This window comes from Strix aluco, chromosome 10 (assembly GCF_031877795.1).
Source record: "Strix aluco isolate bStrAlu1 chromosome 10, bStrAlu1.hap1, whole genome shotgun sequence".
Lineage (NCBI taxonomy): Eukaryota > Metazoa > Chordata > Aves > Strigiformes > Strigidae > Strix > Strix aluco.
The window spans coordinates 17,056,060-17,078,086 of record NC_133940.1 but is presented as its reverse complement, the minus strand read 5'-3'; the positions used below and the strand labels follow the sequence as shown (position 1 = coordinate 17,078,086).

General features: G+C 57.6%; 2 protein-coding genes across 4 annotated transcripts; one reads left to right on the top strand and one right to left on the bottom strand.

Moving 5' to 3' along the window:
* Window positions 1-440: 440 nt before the first annotated feature.
* On the top strand, window positions 441-5,953 carry SASH3 (SAM and SH3 domain containing 3). 3 transcript variants are annotated; one of them, XM_074835481.1, is made up of 8 exons: window positions 441-691; window positions 3,020-3,115; window positions 3,391-3,540; window positions 3,611-3,752; window positions 3,828-3,985; window positions 4,109-4,315; window positions 4,641-4,791; window positions 4,889-5,953. In XM_074835481.1, the coding sequence occupies exons 1-8, from the start codon at window positions 638-640 to the stop codon at window positions 5,074-5,076; spliced, it is 1,146 nt and encodes a 381-aa protein (XP_074691582.1). In that variant the 5' UTR covers window positions 441-637; the 3' UTR covers window positions 5,077-5,953. The 3 variants fall into 3 exon arrangements, with proteins under 3 accessions (XP_074691582.1, XP_074691584.1, XP_074691581.1); XM_074835483.1 differs by having other exon boundaries at window positions 3,608-3,752; window positions 4,892-5,953; XM_074835480.1 differs by having other exon boundaries at window positions 3,608-3,752.
* Window positions 5,954-6,493: 540 nt separating this feature from the next.
* Window positions 6,494-21,745, bottom strand: ZDHHC9 (zDHHC palmitoyltransferase 9). The gene is made up of 10 exons (XM_074835479.1): window positions 21,666-21,745; window positions 20,973-21,256; window positions 12,712-12,872; window positions 11,976-12,134; window positions 10,869-11,006; window positions 10,661-10,714; window positions 10,293-10,390; window positions 10,025-10,128; window positions 9,322-9,490; window positions 6,494-8,501 (listed from the first exon to the last, which is right to left on the bottom strand). Exons 2-10 carry the CDS (start codon window positions 21,137-21,139, stop codon window positions 8,397-8,399), a joined length of 1,155 nt encoding a protein of 384 aa, XP_074691580.1. The 5' UTR covers window positions 21,140-21,256; window positions 21,666-21,745; the 3' UTR covers window positions 6,494-8,396.
* Between the last annotated feature and the right edge of the window lie 282 nt (window positions 21,746-22,027).

Genomic DNA, 22,027 nt, shown 5'->3' with positions numbered 1-22,027 from the left:
CGGCCAAATCAGCACCAGCAGCAAGGAGGCACGTTAAGGTTGGGTTTTAATTCTTGGAAACAGAGATGGGGGGACCAAAGCAAGAGGGTGGAGGAGAGCCAGCCCGGCCAGGGCCATCCCCACTGCCCTGCGGGTGCCAGCGGCAGGGTGCCGATGCGCATGTCCCAGCCAGGCTTGATGCCCAGCCAGGAGGACCTGTGGATGCAGAAGACACGGGGGACATCCCGGAACAAGTGTCATACAGAGGGCTTGGCCATCATGTGCTGGCCAGGAGAACAAGTGGGCACAGGGAGTGGGCACAGCAGAGGGGTTAGGGAGCTTCGTCCTTTGCATGGTGGGGGGACACGGTGCCCACCAGCAGCATCGCTGAGGGGCAGCAGCATCACCAAGGGCTGGCAGGGTGCAGGCAGGCATCCTCACCCCGGGGGCCCTGGGCAGGGCAGCAGCTTCGTGGAGGGTTTCCTTCCTCCTGCCCCAGCCTGCGCACCCGCCAGCCACCCTGAACCGCGCCGCTGCAAGCACCTCTCATGTGACCGCCGGCTTCCTGTGCGCTTCCCGGCCTCGGTGCCGGTGCTTCGGTACGTACCGTGCCAGGCACTGCCCGAACGCTGCACCCTTGCCACTGGGCCCCAGCATCATGCTGCGCCGCAAGCCCTCCAACGCCAGTGAGAAGGAGCCCGGACACAAGAAGGTGAGCGCTGTTGGCACCCATGGGTGTCCCTGCATATCCAGCACTGGCCAAGCCTGGGCGGCCCACAGGATGCTGAGCGGGGATAACTGGCTTAGGGGGGCTGGGGCAGCTGTGGGGCAGAGCCCCATGGGGCTTGGGGACAGCACTGCCCGCAGTCAGTCCCTGCCACCACCAGCCACCACGGCCTCGCTGGCCCATGGTCCTGGCCTTGTCCCATGCTGTGCTCCCACCGTCTTGCAGCCCGGTGGGACGTGTGGCCGGGATGCACAGACCCCTGGGTTCATCCAGGGTGCCAGTGGGACCCGTGGGGCTCTGCTGGGGTGGGGGGGCAGCGGCGCCCCTTCCCCGCGGGCTCCCCGCGGCGTGGGCAGCCGCCTGTCACTTCCTGCCGGGGCGGGGGTACGGCTGCGGCGCCGGGTGCGCAGCTCCCGGCCCGGCCCACACAGCAAGGTGTTTGCGGTTGAGGCAGCGCCAGGCTGCAGCTCCGTCACATGTGTTGGCTGCTTCCTCCGGTAGCGCCGCACCGAGTGTTGGGAGCCATCGGCAGAACCAGCTACTGGCACCGCGGCCTCTCGAGAGCCCCTGGTGCAGCAGGGCCATGTGCCACCCTGGGACACCCCAGCTGGAGGGTCTCACACTAGCAGGCGCTTCAGCTCTTGCCAGGACCTGGTGAGCTGTCTTCAGCAACAGCGAGCCATCAAGAGCAGGGGGACAGCGCCTGGTGGCCTGGTCCTGCCCACGGTGGGCTGCCATCCCGGCAGAGCCACACGCCATGGCAGCTCCTCCATACTGGGAAGCTCCCCGGGGAAATCTGGGTGAAGCCACCTGCTCTCTGTGCAGGGGGTGGCCCAGGGAGCCTGGCAGGCCCCAATAGGCATCCCCTGCCCTTGCCCAGCCGCACCCGCCGCTCTCACTTCCCTCTCGCTGCCATCCTCCCGGGGGGGGGGGCCTGGCTGCCCCAGCGCCACAGCCCCCCGCAGCCAGGCTTGCCACAGCTGCTCTTGCACCCCCAGCGCCTCCAGCCCTGGGATAACGGCCGATGCTGCAGCTGTTCTTCGCTGCAGAGGGGCACAGGGCACAAAGTTGTTTCAGCCCAAGGGTGCAGGGGGGAGACACAAGGGATTCAAGCTGCCCGCATCAAGGGTGCTGGAGTGGGAGTGAGGCAAACTGCCAGCATCTCCTCCACACAGATGCTGAGCTGGTCCTGCTTAGTAAAGCCACAGTGAGGATGGAGGTGGGTCTCCCTCATCCAAGCCAGCCCTCTATAAGAAAATAGCAAAAACAAGTAATAAAGGATGCTCAGTCGAGTTGATAAAAAGGAGAAGGAGGAGAGGAAGGCGCGGGGCTGTGCCTGAACAGGGCCAGGCTGCGCAGGGGCTGAGAAGGGCCTCAGCTGCCTCCAGCGCAAACAGGAGCCTGGGGCAGGCAGAGTGACTTGAGAAAGGAAATTGCTGCGTTTGCGGTCAAGGCAAGACTGAGTGTCGTGGTGTGTGCTCCGAGCGCACTGGCAGCTGGGAGCTGAGCTCACCCAGCCCCAGCACAGCTCCCATGGCAGGGCTGGTGCTGGACAGCCAGCAATGAGGGAGACCTGGGACCACGAGGTCGTGCAGGGACCCCAGTTGGCTGGCACTGAGAGTGCTCCCAGCACGGGGAACCCCTTCCCATGTGGGACACAGAAAGGAGGAAAGGAGAGCCAGGGAAGCAGGCAGCAGGGGCACAGGGAACACTGGAAGTGGCAGTGATGGAGGACTGCACCAGGACTGAGATCCAAAATCCACTTTGGTGGCTTTGGCACAAAGGCAGGACTGAGCTTGCTGGCAGTGGAGGTGCTCCCCGGGCTGTGGGATGACACACAGGCACAAAACGTGGGCAACTTCTGGGCCTGGAGCTGAACATGAGGGCAGTGACATGGGCATGGCAGCACTCGTGCTCTCAGCTACTGAAAACAGCCTTTAGCTGTCAGACATGCAGGGAAGGGAGGGACTGACACATGGCACGGCCACCGCAGGAGTAGGACAGCACAAGGCAGGTTCCACTCTGCTCTCCTTCCCAAAATCCCTGGCTCAGGGGTTGACCTGGCACAGCATGCCCACGTTTGGGTGCTGAGGGAAGCAGCTGCCTTGCAGATCCCCCCCATGTTGTTTTCCCAGCAACTGCCCAGCCCACGTGCCACAACAGCAGCACAGCACCATCCTGCCTGCTCACAGTGGACTGTCATCACCCTGGGGCTGCTCTGGCTCGCCAAGGGGCCCAGCAGCCGGTGGAGAGGGTGGGACCGGGGACAGGGGGGCACAGGGAGAAGCCCTCACATCTTTCTGTCTCCCCCAGCTCTCCCTCCAGCGCTCCAGCAGCTTCAAGGACTTCGCCAAATCCAAAGTCAGCTCCCCTGCACCGAGCGAGAAGGAATTCAACCTGGAGGAGAACGTGAGTGCCCAGCCCCCGCCTCCCCCGGGGTGGCAGCACCCACTGCCATGTGCAACTCCCCCGGAACCACCTTCCCACAGGGCACAGCCCTTTTCAGAGCCTGTTGCCCCAAGCTCCTACTGGTGATGCACCTGCTGTGGGGCAGCCCCAGGGGCTCCAGCACTGGCAGGATTTGGGGTCTTACTCCCCAAGGAGTCTTGCAGCCCTGTGTGATCCAGTTGAGGTTTGCCTGGGGTGTGGGGGGGCTCTGCCTTCACTCCCCATCCCTCTGCCAGATCCCCGAGGATGAGTCCAGCAGCACCGGCCCTGATGATGCTGCACGGAGCAGCGGGATGAAGCTGAGCAAGAGGTGGCGGGCTGCCATCTCCCGCACCATGAACCGCAAGATGGGCAGGATGGCCGTGAAAGCACTAGCCGAGGGGAAGGTGAGGGGGGGGGCCTGGGCAGGCAGGGGTAGCTCCCCCTCCCTTGGCCTGACCCTGGTCTCCCCAGCAGGGAGACGTGGAGGAGGAGGGATCCCCATGCCCCCTGTCCCCAGCCAGCAGCATGGAGGAGCCGAGCCATGAAAAGTTGCCCTTGTCTTACCTGGAGATGGAGGAAGACGGGCACCCATCCATCAGCCGCCAGCTGTCCAGCGGTGAGCCTGGCCCCGGCAGGACGCCAGCCCCTCACCCCACAGTCGGGCACATCCTGACCTCCCTCCCCTCCACAGGCAGCGAAGTTTCCAGCCCCGGCCCCGGAGGCAGCAACCAGGACAGTCTGCGGCTGGAGGAGAGCGGCCCAGCCTACACTGGCCCCTTCTGCGGCCGGGCCCGCGTCCACACCGACTTCACACCCAGCCCTTATGACAAGGATTCGCTGAAGCTGCGGGTGAGCCACATGACAGCCAGCGGTGCGGGCCCTGGGGGAGGGGGGGGGGTGGCCGGGGACCCCCCTGTTCCCCAGCTGTCCCCGAGCCTGCGCCCGCCTCCACCCCCATCTCCTTTGGCCCAGAAAGGGGACATCATCGGCATCATCGAGAAGCCACCCATGGGGACCTGGACTGGGCTGCTCAACAACAGGGTGGGCTCCTTTAAATTCATCTATGTGGATGTCATCCCCGAGGAGACAGCTCCCACCCGCAAGAGCCGGGGATCCAGCAAGAGCAAGCGCCTCAAGCCCAAGACCCTCCACGAGCTGCTGGAGCGCATCAATCTGCAGGTAAGGGATGGGGACTGGGGCGGGGACAGCAGCACCCAGCATGAGCCCAGAGTGCCAGCAGCAGGACTATCCTTCCCGCTGCTCCCTGGCAGCCCTTCGCTATCCCCCAGCCCTGTGGGTCCCTCCACCTCACACCCGAGCACTGCGGGGGTGGGGGGGGCACAGGGGCCACACGGGGCTTTTCTGGATGATATTGGGGTGAGTGCCTGCCATGGACCTGCGCCAAGGCAGGAGCCACATGGCTAGCACTGAGGCGAGGTGGGGAGAGCCAGGGGGAGCCATGCCGCACCCCGCTCACCCCTCGGCCACTGCCCTCCGGCCCCAGGAGCACACCTCCACCCTGCTGCTGAACGGCTACCAGACCCTGGAGGACTTCAAGGAGCTGCGGGAGACCCACCTCAACGAGCTGAACATCACAGACCCCCAGCACCGCGCCAAGCTGCTCACGGCCGCCGAGCTCCTCCTGGATTACGACAGTAAGAGCCGGGGGGAGCGGGTGGGAGGCACCCCCGTGCCGGGACAGCCCCAGCAGCAGCCTCGCTGCCCGCTAACACCACATCCTGCCTCTCCCAGCAGCGAGCGAGCCGGAGGAAGGCGACAGCCCTGAAGCTCAGCCTTCGCCCTCGGAGCCCAAGGGGGACATTCCCCGGGACTCAGGCTGCTTCGAGGAATCAGAGACCCTAGACAGCAGCCGGGATGAGGCTGAGCTGGGGGGTCCCGAGGGGCAGCTGCGGGCTCTCTCCCTGGCAGAGTCCTCCTGAGCCCGCTCTGCCTACCGGCACTGCCCCACCAACGGGCACAGCCTGCAGCCGCTTCCCGCTCCGGCCCGGAGGGGACGGCACCCTGCGGCAGCGCACTCCCCGCCGAGATGCCGCGGGCCTGGATCGCCTCTCCTGGGTTTGACCCACCTTATCCACAGCTTTAAGAGCTCCTCCCGGAACCCTCGCCCGCTGGGCTGAGTGCACAGGAGGCTGCAAGGACAGGAAGGTCCACGGCAGGCAGGGACAGAGCAAACCCAGCGCTGAGCACAGAGGTCCCCCCGAGCCCAGCTCCTCACCGGCAGGGAGCACACCCACACTGCCTTCCTCCAGCATCTTCCTCGCACAGCTGGGGTGGGCAGGGAAAGGTTTGCTGGAAAGTTTGGGCTGTGGGAGGAGAGGCTCAGCTGAGCTGCGAGCAGCCCAGCAAGGGCACTGCAAGCCCCCTCCCTTGGCCCTCAAAGGCTGCCTGCAGCTTGCAAGACTAGTTCAGGGGGGCTACGAGAGGGAGCCGGAGCAACCGCCCCACAGGCAGATGGGCTCAGCGGGGTGAGACCCTTCCAGACTGTCAGATCCCCCGCGAAGCACCGGCCACCCCAAGCACCCCCCAGTAAGGTGCAGAGGAGCGGCAGCCCAGTGTGGGCAGGAGCTGAGGCAGGGGCAGGCAAGGGAAGGCATCTGTATGGGAGCGTGGGGCAGCCGGGAACAAATAAACCTGCTGATCCCCGGCCGGGGGCACCCACCCCAGCCCCCTTCAGCCCAGCTCTCGCTGATGCACATGACGAGCTCCAGCTCCTGCACTGCAGCATCGGCCTTTGGGCACCCAGTTTGTTCCTTTGCGCTCCATCCCAATAAAAGCGTGCAAGACCATTTCACTCTGGCCTTCAGCCTGCTTCCTAACCCAGGATGGCCTGGGGCGGGAGCTGGGGAAGGGACTGAAAGCTTCCCAGGACACTCCATGGCTGCACTCACTGGGATCTGTCACTGCTCAGCCCAAGCCACAGCACCTGCACACTGAGACTCCCTTTCACCTGCCGTGGGGGGGACAGCAGGACGCAAATAAGACAACGCAGATAAGACACCCTGGAAATGCGAGATGTAGAGGCTGGAAAGCCCCAGGGAAGGGGAAAGAGGCAGCTGGCTTAGGGAGGCACAGACAGAGGCAGAGGCTACAGCTCAGCCATTTTTCAAACCAATTAAGTTTCCTTCATTGTTTTAAAATTAAAAAAAAAAAAAAAAGAAAAAAATAAAGAAACCCCAACCCTCACCCTACCCCCACTTCCTTCACGGAGAACCTGAACAGAGCAGACAGGAACCACAGGTGCAGGCAGCATCCGTGACGGCCCCAGCAGGCAGCACTCGACACACCGCGTTAGAAAATAGATTAGTAAAACCAAAAAATACACTTTTTCACAACGAGTTTGAGATTTGGTCAGTAGCGTGTTGGGGCGGGTGGGAGAGAAGGGGCGGATCCCACCGCCGGCGGGGTGTGCATGGGGCCAGGAGCAGCAGCCTGGGGCTGGGCCAGGTCTGGCTGCAGGGTGGCAGTGGCTGCGAGCCGGGCAGCTCTGGCCCCGCTGGCACTGGGAAGCCCGGGCTCCTTCCCTGGTAAATGCCAGCAGGGAGCAGCTGAAGGGCAACTGGGAGCCCGCTGCCAGAGCCCAGGGCGGCAGCTCTGCCCTCTCACCCGTGAGAGGTGACCCTGGCACTACGGAAGAGAGGGCAGCGCCGGTCGCCATGTTAATACCACTTCACCCGCCGCCAGGCACGGCCCAGGTCAACGCTGTGAGAGGCCAGGGAAGAGGACCGAGTTGGGAGGCACGCATCAAGCTCCGGAGGGACAAGGCTCCCCGTTCCATGCCACTGTCAAAGCAGGATGGCATATGTGGCCAGGGAAGGAGGAGCAGTGACTTCACGCTGCCAGGCAGGAGCATCACAAAGAAGCAGGACTGCCCCGGCAGGACATCCCCCACCTGCCACCAACTCACCACATGTCTGCGGGGAGGCACAAAAGTAGCCAGCACTCGTGGCACAGGGTGGAGAGCTGCCAGGGCACAAAATCGCCTTCCCTCCCTCGCCGGCCTTTGCGGACACCCCGCAGACATGAGGCTCTTCCCAGCCCGGCTGCCAGGCGCAGGACAGGGAGCGTTGCTGCAGAAGAGCCCTGCCACAGTGCAGAGGCCTCCCACCGCCGCCGGGCCCTGGCCTCTCCTCCCTCCTCTGCCGAGGGGGCACAGATGGCCAACACTGCACAGCCAGTCCCAGGACAGCCGGCAAAGCCCCGGGAAGATTCAAGGCTCTGAAAGCCAGTCGAGGATGGCTGAGAAATGCAGGGCAAGGCAGGGGGGGACACAGGGACACGACGACACGACACAGAATCGGGACTGAGGTTCTGCAGAGCGGTGGCTGAGCGGCGTGCCACAGCCTGGCAGGCAAGGGGAGGGCATGCCTGTGCTCAGCGCAGGCACCCGGGAGCAAACGCAGCACTAGCTCGAGAGGCAGTGGCACAGGCAGACCCTCCCCTGCAGCTTGATACAACCCCCTTGCACAACCGCTCTGCGGCTGGCGCAAGGCGGAGACAAGCGGCAGGAAGACACAGGCTGCCCCACTCCTTCCCCCGAGCCCCAGGTTAGGCGTGAGCCCCGGGGAAGGACGGGAAGGAGGGCCCCCGCCACGACTGCTCTCGCACCGGCTAAGTCACATGAAAAGAAGGAGCACGGGAAGGAAGCTACTTTAAAAATCGTTGCCAGCAGAACACCTTCCCAGTTGTTTTGGCCCTTTTGGCACCAAAATGTCTCCTGCCAACCCCTGCCACGTTAACCAATAAAACAATGCCACAGATTAGAGGAAGGAGGGAGGAGGGGAGAGAGGACGCTACTGCCATAAATTGCTTTCCCCTTCCCACCAGGATTCCTCAGCAGTAGGGAGCAGGCCGACCCTAACGTCGCTTCTGAGCTGCTTGACCACAAGTCGCCTCATCAGAAAGTCAGGGCCAGACGTAGGGATGGCTCCGGCCACCGAGCCGGTATTTAGCATCCAGGACCACCTGCAGAGCAAGAGGTCCTGCCTCGGCCTGCAGGCAGACCGGCCTCAGTGGTGGCGAGTGCCCCTCGGTGACAAGGCGGGCCACTCACGCTCGTTATCCTTGGACACCGTGCAAGGCCAGCGCCAGCCTGCACTGCCTGCGCATCGAGGTGAATAATGACTAAAGCAAAATGGCCATGAGGAATCGTTTGCCTGCCATCCAGCCCATCTCCTCCTCTCCTCTATCACTTCCAGCTTTGATTAGACAAAACAAGAAAGTTCTCCCTTTCAAGCAGATGCTAGTGCTCTGCTTGCCCAGCGTCCTGGGGTGGGACCGGGAGCTCCCCAGACGTTAGCTGCTTCTCCTCAGGCATCTCAGCATTGCTCAGGGATGGCGCAGGGACCTGCAGAGAGAAGACAGCAGTGACTTACATGAATACACCCCAATACAGAGCACACAGATGCCTGATCCCGCTGCCCTGTTCCTGCCTCCAGCTCCACTAGGCAGAGGTCTCAGCTGTGCCTGGGAAAAGGAGAAACCAGGGGCCACCAAACAGGCAAAACAGCAGCTTCATGAAGATCGGGAGCACTGGACTGCTCCAGCAGAAGTATTCTGGACTGTTCCCACCAGAGAAACAGCAGCTCATGCCCAAGCAAGAATAGGCCCAGCCATTTCCCACCATGTTCACAGAATAATTTAAACGGGAAGGGCACTCTGGAAGTCTCCTGCCCAACCATATCCTTAAAGCAGGGCTAATTCCAAAGACAGAGCAGGCTGCTCGGAGCCATATCCAGTGGGGCAATGGCTTTATCCAAGGACGGAGATCCCACACGTGTGAGGGCCCTTCCTGGGGACAACCCTTCATCTTGCACTCAGTGCCAAAACACGATGCCTGCCACCTCCCACCCCTCCTAGACTCTGTAAGTGCCAGCTCCTGGGTGCTCTCACAGCAGAATTGATATTTCCAAAACTGCAGCCAGCTGTGATTTCCTCTGAGGTTTACCTAGGAGTCAGAGGAGACCAGCACCCTCCCAGCCAGCTCCAGAGAGACGCTGGTTCCTGTTCTGAAAACAGACTTTTTATCGTCGGCCTCTCAGCAAGGCCCCAAGTGTTGCTTTGTTCCTGCTAAGTCACACTATCAGCTTTCTCTCCGCTGGCCCAAAGAGCCATGAGCTCTAGGCAGGCGCATCCCACTCACCCCCCGCATATTGGGAATCACTCACGGCACTCAGGTGAGGAACGCTGCCATCCTTCTGCTGAGCGCTGCTCTCCTCTGCCTGCCCACCAGGACCCTTAGCAGCAGGGGGCTCTTGAGTGCTGGAACCCCGTGGGCATGACTCCTCCTGAGCTGTGCTCTCCTCTTGCTGCAAGATGCCCCGTCTGTCCAAGACACTGCAAGAACAGAATCACACCGTCAGAGGTGTACACCTCCCCCAAAGCTGACTTTTCCTGGCAGGAGAAGTGCTGGTGGAAGACAAACATTAGTGGAAGGGGTTCGTCTCCAAAACAGGCTGCGCACAGCCCAAACCTAGTTTACAGCGTCTATGTTCCTCCTGTGAAAACCAAGCCCCTTGGAGAGTAGCCCAGTTCAGAGGGTGGGGGCCCACCAAAACAAGCACCCTGGGAAGAGCCTCTGCTCCATACACTGCCTCAGGGAAGGGGAGCCACTCCTCCACCCGCTTCCCGAGCACACGGTGATAGGGAGCACATCACAAGCCCAAATAACTGAAGATATGCAAGGAAGGCAACACAAGACCTTCCTCCCCAGAGCATCCATCCGTGTCCCAGATGACCTCCAGAAGCCCTCAACACACACAGCGCTGGCAGAAGAGCAGCCAGGTCTTGCACCCAAGCAAGGAGAGCTCCTCAGGGTCCCGCACTGGGCTCTGGGGGCAAGAATGGCAGGGCTGCCCCTCAAGAGCTTACCTGGGGGGCAGAGGCCCACAGAGCACCTCACAGCAGTTCTTCACTATGTTGCCATGGCTGTAGGGATTCTGCACGCGGTTCTTCCCAGTCCAGGACCCCTTAATCTGCAACAGCCATGGCACAAGCTCAGGTCTACTCCACCAATACCTGCCCCACCAATATCTGCCCCCAGCCCCAGAGCACGTCAGCAATGTGGACACAGCCGAGACACAGTGAGGAAGCGATGAGAAACAGAGATGGCTCAGAGAAACAGAAAGACTTTACTTACATCTTCGTTGGTTGTCTGATTCAGTGCCACAAGGAAGGTGTGGAACCCAGTTAATCCCACCACCGACCACAGGGTGAAGAAACAGATGAGTACCTCCAGTACAGTGAGAACAGTTAAGGACTGGGAACAGCCTGGGAAAAGTCCCAGCCCAGCTGTGTCACTACCCAAGCCATACTACCCTAACTTTTCCTCTTCTCCTAGACACAGTTTTCTGTTTCACCCTCCTCAAAAGCCACAACATTGCTCCTTGCCTTGTAATCATGGGGGAAAATGCCCTGAAAGACTCCTTAGAGAAGCCTGGGCATCAAGATTCCAGTCCCTCCATAAACCCCATCTTTGGAGAAGCCAACCCCTTTGCACTGTGGAAGGATATGTCCCTGGGGTTTCCTTCAATGTGTTCAGAAACCCAATCTTCAGAGATTCTGGCAATACAAAGAAAGAGATATTTTTTCTCTGGAACTTGACACTGAGTCCAGTTCCCTTTCCCACTCCAACACTTCTGGGTTTGCAACACCATCTGTATGCCCCACCTCCCTTAGCCAGCCCAGCCATCCACCTCGCCGCAGTCAGACTCACTCAATGCTACGTAGACTATGTTGAAGGTGAAGATGTAGATGGTAAGGAGTGAGAGCGAGAGGATGAAGAGGTAGAAATAGCGGTAGTTCCTCTTCCCCACGCAGTTGCCCACCCAGGGACAGTGATGGTCGAAGCGCTCTGTGAAAGTGAAGATGGAGATTAGTGCTGCTCTAGCATGGTCCTGCCTGCCTCCAGATGTTTATTCCTGTGTTCTGAACTCAAAAATTGCCAAGGCTGACAAGGACTCCCTGGGCCATCAAGTCCAACCCTCTGCTAACTCAGGGCCCAATACCATGGATCCATTCCAGAAGGGGAGGCCTAGTAAGAAAGTGCAAAACCATTTCACTAATGAGTCATTGTGCACATTAAGATAGAGTTTAAGAGCTTGGCCCCATGCATGTCTTCTCCCCCAAAGACCTGAGGTATAAGAGCCTTTCCTAAAGCAGCACACAGGTTAGATGAAGGTCTGGGGGTTCAGAAGCTCTTATCTAACCCATGTGCCACTTTACTCCTACTAGAATAATTAGAAGAGGTTTCAAGGAACTGCATAAACACTCAAAGGGCTGGGAACCTGCAGAGGAGGAAAATGATCCAAAAGCATGGGACTTCTTCCTTGAGAATGGATGCTAAACACAAGCCCATTATGATACGCAAAAGGGCTAAGAGAGCATCTGCTATGCAGCAGGGGGAACAAAAAACAGGGGCACTCAACATAATGGTAGGATCTCTGCACTGATACAAGGAGCTGCTTTTAGGCAAGACACAGTTCACCACTGGAAACCTCTAGCCCAGCCATTCAGTGAAACTCAAAAATGGACCGTACGTTTACATGGACAAGTTAGACTTATGTTAGACTAGTTATTGCCAAAGAAGTACTGGCAAAGATAAACCATCTGGCTTCAGGTTCTGAGCAAATCTCAAGCTCCGTGAGTTTAAGATGAGGCAGACTGTCCCCTGTTCACACACCACCATTCTGGGCTTGCTCAGCAGGCGTGTGGTGTGAGACATGATACAGAGCAAGACCGGGTGCAGACCTTCACCTGTTCTCTTCCAAAGGTCCTCACCTAACACCCAGGTGCAGGAACAGACACAATCTCTTCTACTCACCCACACAGTTGTCGCAGATGCTGCAGTGAGAGGCACGGGGCGGACGGAAGATCTTACATGTGTAGCAGTACTTCAGCTTCACTATCTGGTTGTTGATCTGGAAGTTTTTAATCCGTGGGGGGGGGCGCTGACCCTGTGGCACGGTCCCGTTGGTGGCCTCTGAGAGAGAGAACCAAGCAGAGTTCAGACCTGCTGCTACAATGTGAGAAGCCTCAAACAACAACTTGCCTCCCTGCTTTTCCTACCCGTGGGATCAGAGCCTGCTGGGTCTGGAGCCAGTGGCTGCAGCTCTGCTCGTGAGGTCCAGAGCCAACCTGGCAGCTTGGAGGCAGAAAAAGAGATGGCAGAGCTTTCATGGGCATATTGAGAGGGGCTGGGGGCTGGGCATGTCACCTGCATTTACCAAACTTCCTCTCTACCTGAAGGATCAAGGGGCCCACACCAAGCTTCCTGCACCTCTTCCCAAAAGTAAACTGAGTTTGTATGCACACAGCTACAAGAGAGAAAACAGCATGTGAAAAGTTTCCCAGAAAGGGAAGCAGGTACATCGCACCATCTTTTTGAGACTCAGCCAAGCAGAATTAGCCAGCAGGTGGTAAAATGCCCCATCTGGGGCAATCCTCACTTTTGGAGGGCCAGCTGGGAAGAAAGGCTCTGCAGAGCGTGTAGCCTATAGATATGCCAGAAACACAGAGGCTTTCCTAGCTGTCACCAGCTCGGCTGGCTCTGCACTCACCAATCTCCATCTCGATGAAGGCTGCCTCATCAGGCAGGGCTCTCGGGATCACCCCAGGATCACTGAAGCTCGTCCGCAGGAGCGTAGCCATGGCGAATAGGAAGAGAACTGCTGCAAACACGGGGATGGCTGGGGACAGCTGGACTGCCAGGTACCGACACCTGCAGAGAGACGTCAGCAGGCGACGAATCAGACCACCGCAAGGTCTGCCCGAGCCAGGGCCTGAAAGCCTGGCAAGGCATGAGAGGCCAGACTTTTCTGAACGCAGGTTACATGTGGGGAAGAGCAGCTGTTCAGCACTTCCTTCTGATCCCACCACCACAGGGAAACACCCCTGGGGCAGCTCTAATGACCAGCCACAACTGAAGTACCACTATGTTTTTAACCAGCCAGGCACAGAATACTTTCCAGCATTTTGTTTTGTTTCCAGTCCCATTTTTCTCAGAGTCACGGGCGACATCAGAAAGGCGACCAGCCTGCTAGAGGGGTCTTGCCTAGAGGTGCAGGCTGCAGCCAGCTGCCAAGGGATGGACCCTACCTCTGGGGAAGCACCCAAGGCCTAGTCTGAGAGCTCACCATGGGGGAGAGCTGGAAGGCACAGAAGCATGGTGGGAATCTCTGGCTGTCCCCTAAAGAGAAACAGCAGCTTCCAGTACCACAAAAATTACTTTCCAGGGATTAACTGTGTCCTGTGCTTCTCGGGAATGGATTCACATGGAAGTGCAACATTCCCATGCAACAAGAATTCTGGCTTCCTTTGACTTTTCTGGACTCAGAAGCTCCAAATAAAGTAGAAAGGCTCCTGACCCAAGACAACCCCAGCTCAAGAGAGGAAACACAGCGTAAGGTTTGTTTGCTTTTTAAATACAAAAAGGTCCAATGAGGAATTTATGTTGCTAATCCTGCTGATTGAGGCAGTGCAAAAGGAACAAGGAGATTAATCTCACTGTGGCTCGTGTCACTTCTGGACACCCACAAACATGTCTCCATGGGCACTGCAGCCAGCACAGGCTGTGCAGATGGCCTGTACAGAAGTCATGGTTTAGAGATGTAGTGGGCTGAAAGAAAACATCTTTTTACCCTTATTTCTTCCAAAAACTCCATTTATGTTGGGGTGAAGTTCCTATGGATCTTTCTTGTGGTTTAAAACAAAACACCACCCAAATCCCAACGCTTGTGCATGCCTTGCACACCTTGCTTCCCTGGGTTCCTCCCAACGAAGCTGAGCACCCAGGCTTTCTACTAAGCCCTGACTCCACAGGGGTGGATCCAACCCAGACTTCTGCTCCCATCCACAGCTGCTCTCCAAGAAAGCGTAAGGCTACTGCAGTGAAAGGCATGGGATTATCCTCCCCAGTGGATCCATCATCCTAAGCAAGGTGATATCTATGACTTCCATAGCATTAACTATTTAATTCTGCATAGCCTTCCCACCCATAGCATCTCAGAACACAATAAACTTTCTAGCTCCAGCTGGTTCCTTTGCAGCACCAAAATCTATAAGCCCACCATCCACTGCAGGAAGGCTCCTAGGCTTCAATTTGCCATTGCTTGACTTCAGCAACTGTCCCCTGCGTCTGACAAGGTACAGAAAGGGCTGTGTACTGAAGCTACAGTATGCTTTGGCCGCAGCTATGCACAGGGCCTGCCCCTAAACCAATGCTGTTAATTTTAGACACTACAGACTCTGCAGTACTCAGAACAACACAACCCTTGGAGTCGTCCGCGTGCAGAGTCCTGCCTGCATTTGAAGAGCCAAGTTGAGTGGCCAGAGGGCTGAGCTTACCGTCTTTAGGCAGCCTAAGATAACTTTGCTTTCCCTTTGCAAGGCCAAAGTCTAGAAAGAGAGCTGCCAGTCAGTCAGCAATTAAACAGAAACCTTGGATCCCATTTTGGGAAGGAATATTAGTTTATTCTTCTAAAGGCTGGACATGGTCTGCCTCAAAGGGCTGCAGCTTGACCCTTGTCCAGCTGACATGACAGCTTTTATAACCGTTGTAACAACACGAACATATTACGGGCTTAAAATATGGATTCATGAACTGTGTCAAAGCTGAGCCAAAACTGCGCCAGAGCTTCCAGCCTGAGCTATACACTGACACCTTATAAGTTTCTCCAGTGTACTGTCAGCGAAGAGATTTATTACCTGCAAGCACACAATCTGTGCCGGGTGTACTCTCCCAGGCAGAGACCTGAAAGCTTTACACAGTGGCACTCAGGAATAAACGGGATCAGTCCCTGCAGTGACCAGTGCGGTCCCCGCTCAATCTGTGTCTGAGCACGAGAGTGGGATGTGACTCACTCCCTGCTGACCATTTCCTACACATCTCTGTAAGGAAACCTGCCCTTTGGGGATGCAGCAAGTCCTGCTGCCCCTGAGGCACAGCAAGAGTGGCCTCAAGACTGATGTTACCACATCGCAGAGCGTGGCGTGGGAATAGAAAGAAGGCTGCAATTTTAGGAGATGAGAGAGACGAGTGCGTGACCATCCTCTCCACTGTGGCAAGGGAAACGGCACCATCCAGCTGGTCTAGCTCTCAGCGTGGCACAGGCACAGGGCAGGTTAGGTCCCCAGTTCAGGAGGGGAGGGAAGCGATCCCAGACAGACTGCCTGTCTGCCCAGAGGTGGGCAGAGGAGAGGACAAAAAAAAGCCCCAGAAAACACCAGATGCCTGCTCTCCTGTCTGCTGGGGAAAAGATACCTAGAAACTCACACAAGGAAGTATTAACACTAGCTCCTTCAGCCGCCATTCACCAAAGTGCATGACATGTCTGCTCAGCGAAGCCCTTGTCCTGTTGCCATTGTCCCTCCAGCATGAACTGAACACCCAGGCACTGTGCGGGACTCTCAACCCCGTCACTCAGGCGTGTCCTGGCACAGCAGAGGCCGAGCAGGGCCCTCCTGCTTCCCCCGGTGGCAGGGCTGGCAGCAGCGTCCCGTCTGCAGGAACACGGCCTGGGGGCGAGCTCAGAGATGAAACGGCATCCCAAGAGCTGACACGGAGCCCACTGCCTGCCTCCAGTCCCTCCCTGCACTGACAGAGTGTTGCTTTTCAGAAGGTGACTTCCAGGGAATGCCCAGTGCATCGGCCACGGCAGAGAAAGCCAAGGGCCATCCAGAATGGCTGAGCAACAGGTAAGGCCTCCACGTGAGGCTTTGACGTGACAGTCACTAGCGCTGGGGACTCTTCAGTCTACGCCTCGTCTCCAGCACGATTACGCTCAGCAATTCATTTGCACTGCTAGGGAACAGACATTTTAAAGATCTTTTGTTTGGGAAAGCTGAGAGTCAACAGAGACATACTGTTGGCATGTAAGGATATCGCTCCTCCTCCACTCCCATATCTGTGCTCTTGAGCATTTTGTCATCTAAAAGCAGACAATAATAGCACTATCAGAACTCATCATCATGGGGCGGGGGGGGGGGGGGGGGGGTGGCTGGGGGGTGAGAAAGGCTTAAACAAAGAGATCATTAGGGAGTGGGGAGGCAGCAAGAATCAGCAGCTGGGAGGTGCTGTGAGTTCACAGTGCAAGGACTGCTTGACCGATTATTTTGCGACCACTTGGGCAAGTCTGCTGTAACCAGCACGTTGAACAAAGCTCTGGAGGAAGGGGAAAACAAACATGCCAGCCCCGATGGAAGTGGACTTCAGCCATAGCCATCAAGCAGCACATCTCACAGCCAGGTCCCTCCAGGATTCAGCTCAAGCTCTGTTCTATAATTCATTTACATCTCACTTGCAAATCACCTATTTAACTTTCCTAAACCAACAAAATAACCACACCGTGTACTTGTCCCGAATGTGAACAAAGCAAAGTAGCATCTTTACCAAATGTTTGACCCTCACCAGAGCACTTACAGTCATCTGCATCTCCCAGACCTGGGACGATTTCCAGAAGCTGATGTACTTGCGGTAAGCGTGGAAACAGTCGCTCTGAAAACCTGGGTAACCGCTACACTGCAATGCTACAAGTTCACGGCCCTTTCCCAAGCAGCACTCAGGCAGAACCGGAGCTGTCTACAGAAACTCTTCCTGTCTGTCAACAGCGACACAGAAAATGCTCGCTAGAGACCCACTTCAAGTGCAGTTCCACTGCCAGCACACGCTTCCAACCCAACCGATGCAGCAACCGACCTTAGGCCAGAGACAGAAACATTATGCCAACACTATTGCTCTTTTCCCAGCTACACTCAAATCTCCACACAGGCAAGAGAGCACCCCGAGCTGCACGTGGGGAAATGGGGGTGCTACAGACATGCACGCTTCAGTGAGGGTGAAGCTGTCTTCTGAAAAGGAGTCCACATACAAGAAAAAGGGCATGCAATTAAAAAACCCGGGAGCAGCCACTTCATGCAGAAACACGTCTTTACAGGCAAAATGAGCTGAACTCTGGATACCAACAAGTTTACCTCTACAGAGACAAACTATAACTACTAAAAAGCACCGATCAACTTGTGTGTAAGTTTTGACAATGCTTGACATAGACCTAATGAGAGGTAAAAGCCATCTTGGAAGCACCTCTTTATCAGTGCAAAATCTTGGATCTTTGGGGTTTGGAAAAAAAAAACAAATAAAAAAATTAAGTCACATGAAGGGTCAGCACAGGTTTTTTCAACTCATCAGAAAATAAAGAAATTTTAATCTCTACATAGCTAAGAAAGTAGAACAATAAATAAAGCGATAAACATGCTTGGTTATTGGAAAAGCAAACAGCAGCCCCTTTCTGCACTCAGGAGCTTGGCATTGACGGCGCTATCTTGCCTATAACATTTACAAACGTCAAGCGTTCATGCTGAAAAGCTGAAGACAAAAGAAATTCAGTTCTCTTGCAGCTGCTTTGGAGAGCTGCGTGGAGAACTCTTGCTTCGGGAGGGCCATTACAGACACACTGGCAAACTGCAAAGAGGAAACTCCCAGCAGCCCAAGAGAGGATGCTGCATCCCATCATCTTTATTCCCAAACAGATTTCACAAGTGCTTTACCTGGGCTTCTCCTCGTGCTCAAATACCACAAGCATAGTTAGACAACAAAGCGCCCTATCACAAAAGCTGACATACCCATTAAGTGTCTGAAATAACGCCAAGAGGGTATTAAACAGAATTTTACATGACACATTAAGGTCATAGAGTAGACCCAATTAAATATAGGTCTCAGACCCCGCGGGGACCAGCCTCAGCCCTGGAGCAGCAGGACTGCTTCCTGCCAAGGTGGTGGCAAGAGAGGTGCCCTTGGGCAGAGGACTCCAGACGCTGCAGAGCACTTCCCCAGGAGCCAGCTCCAGGCCCTCTGCTTTATCTGGGAGGGAGGAGCTGGACCTCCAGGTACAGCCCTGATAGCTCAGTCAGCCCTCTGGGTCCTGCTCACTCCTCGATGAAAAGACTTACCCTATTCTAGACCACAGCTCTGCTGTCTAGGGGATAAAAACATAAAAATTCCCACGCACGGGGCTGAGGTGGCTTCAGACCATTCAACTGGAAACGCAGCAGATGAGCCGATGGCATTGGAGCTACTTGGAGGAAAAAAAAAAAAAAAAACCAAAATACCACTAGCAGCAGCCCAAACAGAGAGACTGTCATTTCACGGCTGGGGAGGACTCTTTCAGCGAGGAACACGGCAGCTTATCTCATGACGTGCGATGCCAGTCACCACCGGCTCTCCAGCAACAGCATTTGTAATCAGAGCTGAGCCAGAGCAGCCTGGAGGGCGAGGATCAAACCCGCACTGGCTCGGATCGAGTAGCAAGACATTTTCTGGCTTCAGGCATCCCCGAGCCTTGTTTAGACAAGGTGTGACTGCGCAAGTGATTCAGCTGAATGAAATAAGCATTCACAACACAGGCACCCCTGCAGTGAGCGTACAAGAATTAAAAGGACTCCTCCACCCACCACAGTCTGCTTCTCTCCAAAACCAGATCCCAACAACCCAAATTGTTCCTCGGCAGCACAAACTTTAAGGGGGAACCCATGAATTTCCACGCAAACGCCAAAGAATCTGCCAAAAGCTGAAATGAATGGGTAAGACAGCAAAGGTATCAAGGCCGAGACCCTCATGCAAAAGCCCTAACGCACACAGAAGGCATACAGGGCAAGCAGGGCTCTCGAGCAGCCAAGCTGTTCATCTTCTCAGCTTGGTCAGTGAAGCAGAGACATTGTGGAGTGTTTCTGGTTGGGAAGGCAACATTTCATCCCTATCCCAAATTCAAAAATCCCCAAACAATTTCAAAACAAACCCATCTCTTTCAAACAGAAAGCATTAAGGTGTTGTGCATTGAGAGAATCAAACGGATATATTGGATTTTCCCAAACTTTTCCTCATCTCCCCAGTCAAAACCACTCAGCTGATTTCACTAAAATTCAGAGACAATTCTGCTCCCAATGAAACTTCCCCTGGGCCAGCAGCCCCTGCAGAGGCCACCCTCGAGCTCTATGCAGAAGGCACGTCCTGGATGGCTCAGCATGAGCAGGGACACAAGCGACCCCTCCACAGGCCTCTGCCTCCCAGAGCACGGGAAGAGGCTTCTTGAGGAATTTCCAGTCACGTACCCGCTGCGCCCACGGCCAAGCTAACCATTGCACCGCCGGTGCTGCCAACACGACCTAGGACTGGAAAGGCAGCCTTGGTTTGTTCTGCCCCACGCAACCCCGGCAGCCAGCTGGTGAGGGCAAACATGGCAGAGCGTGATGTGGCTTCACTCTTCTGCTGAGGACAGGCTCCGCAGGGAGTGAGAGCAATTATCCCTCGCAATAAGGGTTTCTGGAGCAGTAATAAGTGTTTCTGGAGCAGTAATATTTATTAGTTCTTCCTGCAAGGCAGGAAGTCTTAGCCCCATTTTTCAGATGGGAAAAAAACCAAACAACAAAACAAACTGTGGTGTCACTTCATACCTCTGAATTCAGACTGAGTCAGGGATAATTTGGGCTTTCCCACACCCGGGAACCCCAACACCTTGCGTTACAGTTGTACGGCACCTGCCTCTAAAGCTACACGACGACTAAGCAGAAAAACCAGTCTCATACCTGACTGAGACCCAATGTTGGCCACTTCATCACTGCTGTTGGGATGTGGCAAGCCTTGGCAGACTGTTCCAGAAAGCCCTTTCCAAGGCTGCCAGAGATATCCGCTAACGAAAGGAGCTAGGGGAAGCAGTGCCAGGCCAAGGGAAGTTGAGACAAGTTCCTTGATCTAGGGAAGACGTCTAGGAGGCCAGCATCTGGGCCAAGTGCTTTATGTATCTGGAGGAATAGCCAGGGCTTAACCAACAAGCAGTTTCTTCCACTTGCTTTCCTGGCTGAAAGAGCTTTTGTGTTACCCAACACTGTTTAGGACCTTCAGCTCTCTAAGAACAACATAAACATGATGATGGAGACAGAGGAAGGAAAGCTTCATGGTTGTTTAGCTGATCCAAGCTGATCCTTAGACAAGGCCAAAGGGGCAGTCCTGCCCCCTCCCCACAACATCAGTGCTTAGGCAAACACAGGTTTTTTCTTTTTTTGAGGGTTTTTTTTTTTGTAGGATTATTCTAAGGCCAGATCAGTTCCCCAACCCAGCTCAGAAGGGAGAGGGCAGGTCCTGCTCTTTTGGCAGTATCCAAGACTTGGGCCGCAGCTCTTGAGGCTGCTGAACTGATCTAAAAGGGTGACCAGATCCTCCCCAAACACCAGGGCTTCAGCTCGCGGGAGGGTCTGCTGTAGCACAGCACTCTGCAACACCTACCTAGCAGGCAGCTGCAGGGCAGGCTGGATCAGTGCAAAACCCCGTTGCCACCAAGCTCACTTCTTTTTTGTTAGTCCTCTGGCTGGGTCACCTCCCTAATCGGGCTGACCTGGGGGCTTGCAGGGACGCAGCCTCAACCCCCCCACCCAGCCCGTGTTGGCCTCAGCTGCTGCAGCAGCAGTGCCCTTGCACCCCGGCCATCCCTGGACAAGGAGCAGTATGCCCCAAAGCCCCATCCCCTCTAGCTGTGCTCAGGACAAGGGAACCGCAAGTGCCGAACGCACGGAAGCCCAACCGGTAGGGACGAAGAGGCAGCGTCAGGCTGCAGGCAGAGCCAGGGGAAAGCTCCAGCAGGGCCCATCCTCCCCAAAAACCTCCAGGGTCAATCTGCTAAGGGTGAAGAAGCAGATCCCGTCAGAGAGCCACACCACGCCAGGCTCCTCTCCGCCACACTCCCCGCCTTCTCCCGGGGCCAGCGGTCAGAGGACCCCTGACCAAGCCCTATCCCTGGGCCGCAGGGTCACCGGGCCACCACGGGGGACTCACTCAAAGGCGAAGAAGAGGGCGCAGGTGCCGAGGATGAGGAAGAGTGTCAGGTAGAAGATGCCTTTCTGCCGAGCCATCATGATGCGGCCGTCGCAGCAGAAGGTGTTCCTGCCCGGCAGCTTCTCCCATTTCCGAACCACCTTCTTCCTCGCCACCATCACCGACATGGCGGGGCTGTCACTGGGGCGGCGGCGGCCGCCACACGTCCAGGCGCTGCTCCTCCACCGCCCGCGCCCCCGGCATCATCGGGGGCCCCGCTGGGCTCGGCTGGGCTGGGCTGGGGGCTGCGGGGAGAGGGAGAGCGCCTCAGCACCGGGGCGGCGGCTCGGGCCGGCGGGGCCACGGCGGGGCTGGGCGCAAGGGGGGGCGGCGGCCGTCGCCATGGAAACCCCCGCGCCCCGGGAGGGGGGTCGCCATGGAAACCAACGGGGGGGGGGGGGGGGGGGGGGGAGCGGGAGCAGGGCGCGGCCAAGGAAACCCTCGGCCCCGAGGGGAGCGCCCGGCGGGAGCGGGGCGGCGGCGGCGGGGCGGCCCCGCACAGGCCCCACCGGGAGGGGAGGGGAGGGGACAGGGCAGGGCAGGGCAGCCCCCCACCGCGGCCGCACCGGGACCCGGACCCGGGCCCGAGCCCGGGAGGGGAAGGGAGGAGAGAAGGAGGGAAGAGAAGGGGCCCGTGCCGCCGCCACCGCTCACCCTGTGCCGGTGCGGGCAGCGCCGGGCGGGCCGGGCCGGGCGGGCCGCTCCGCTCCCTCAGCGCCGCGGGAGGGGCCGCCACGCCCCGCGCCGCCGCGGGGGGCGGGGCCGCGCCAGCCATTGGCTCCTCCGCGCCCGCCGGCCCGCCCCGCTGCTCTCCGCCTTCCCATTGGCCGCGCGCGACGTCACTCCGCGGCGGTTCCCCCACGCCCCGGTGCGGACAAGGGGAGGCGGGGCGGGGGCGGGGCCGCCCCGGGGCCTGGCACGTGGCCGGGGGCGGGGCGGGGCGGTGCCGCGGGAGGGGGGGGGCGGGGGCGCAGCCCCGGTGCGGCGGGGCCGGCCGGGGACGAGGAAAGGGGTGG

Bases quoted from the DNA above. Each gene is read 5' to 3' on its own strand.
- SASH3 (XM_074835480.1), top strand. From the start codon at position 638: ATGCTGCGCCGCAAGCCCTCCAACGCCAGTGAGAAGGAGCCCGGACAC. The intron at 692-3,019 runs GTGAGCGCTGTT...TGTCTCCCCCAG, and splicing joins AGGAGCCCGGACACAAGAAG to CTCTCCCTCCAGCGCTCCAG. The intron at 3,753-3,827 runs GTGAGCCTGGCC...TCCCCTCCACAG, and splicing joins CAGCCGCCAGCTGTCCAGCG to GCAGCGAAGTTTCCAGCCCC.
- ZDHHC9 (XM_074835479.1), bottom strand. From the start codon at position 21,139: ATGTCGGTGATGGTGGCGAGGAAGAAGGTGGTTCGGAAATGGGAGAAG. The intron at 12,873-20,972 runs GTGAGTCCCCCG...GTCTCTCTGCAG, and splicing joins GCCCTCTTCTTCGCCTTTGA to GTGTCGGTACCTGGCAGTCC. The intron at 10,715-10,868 runs GTGAGTCTGACT...TTGTATTGCCAG, and splicing joins CATAGTCTACGTAGCATTGA to AATCTCTGAAGATTGGGTTT.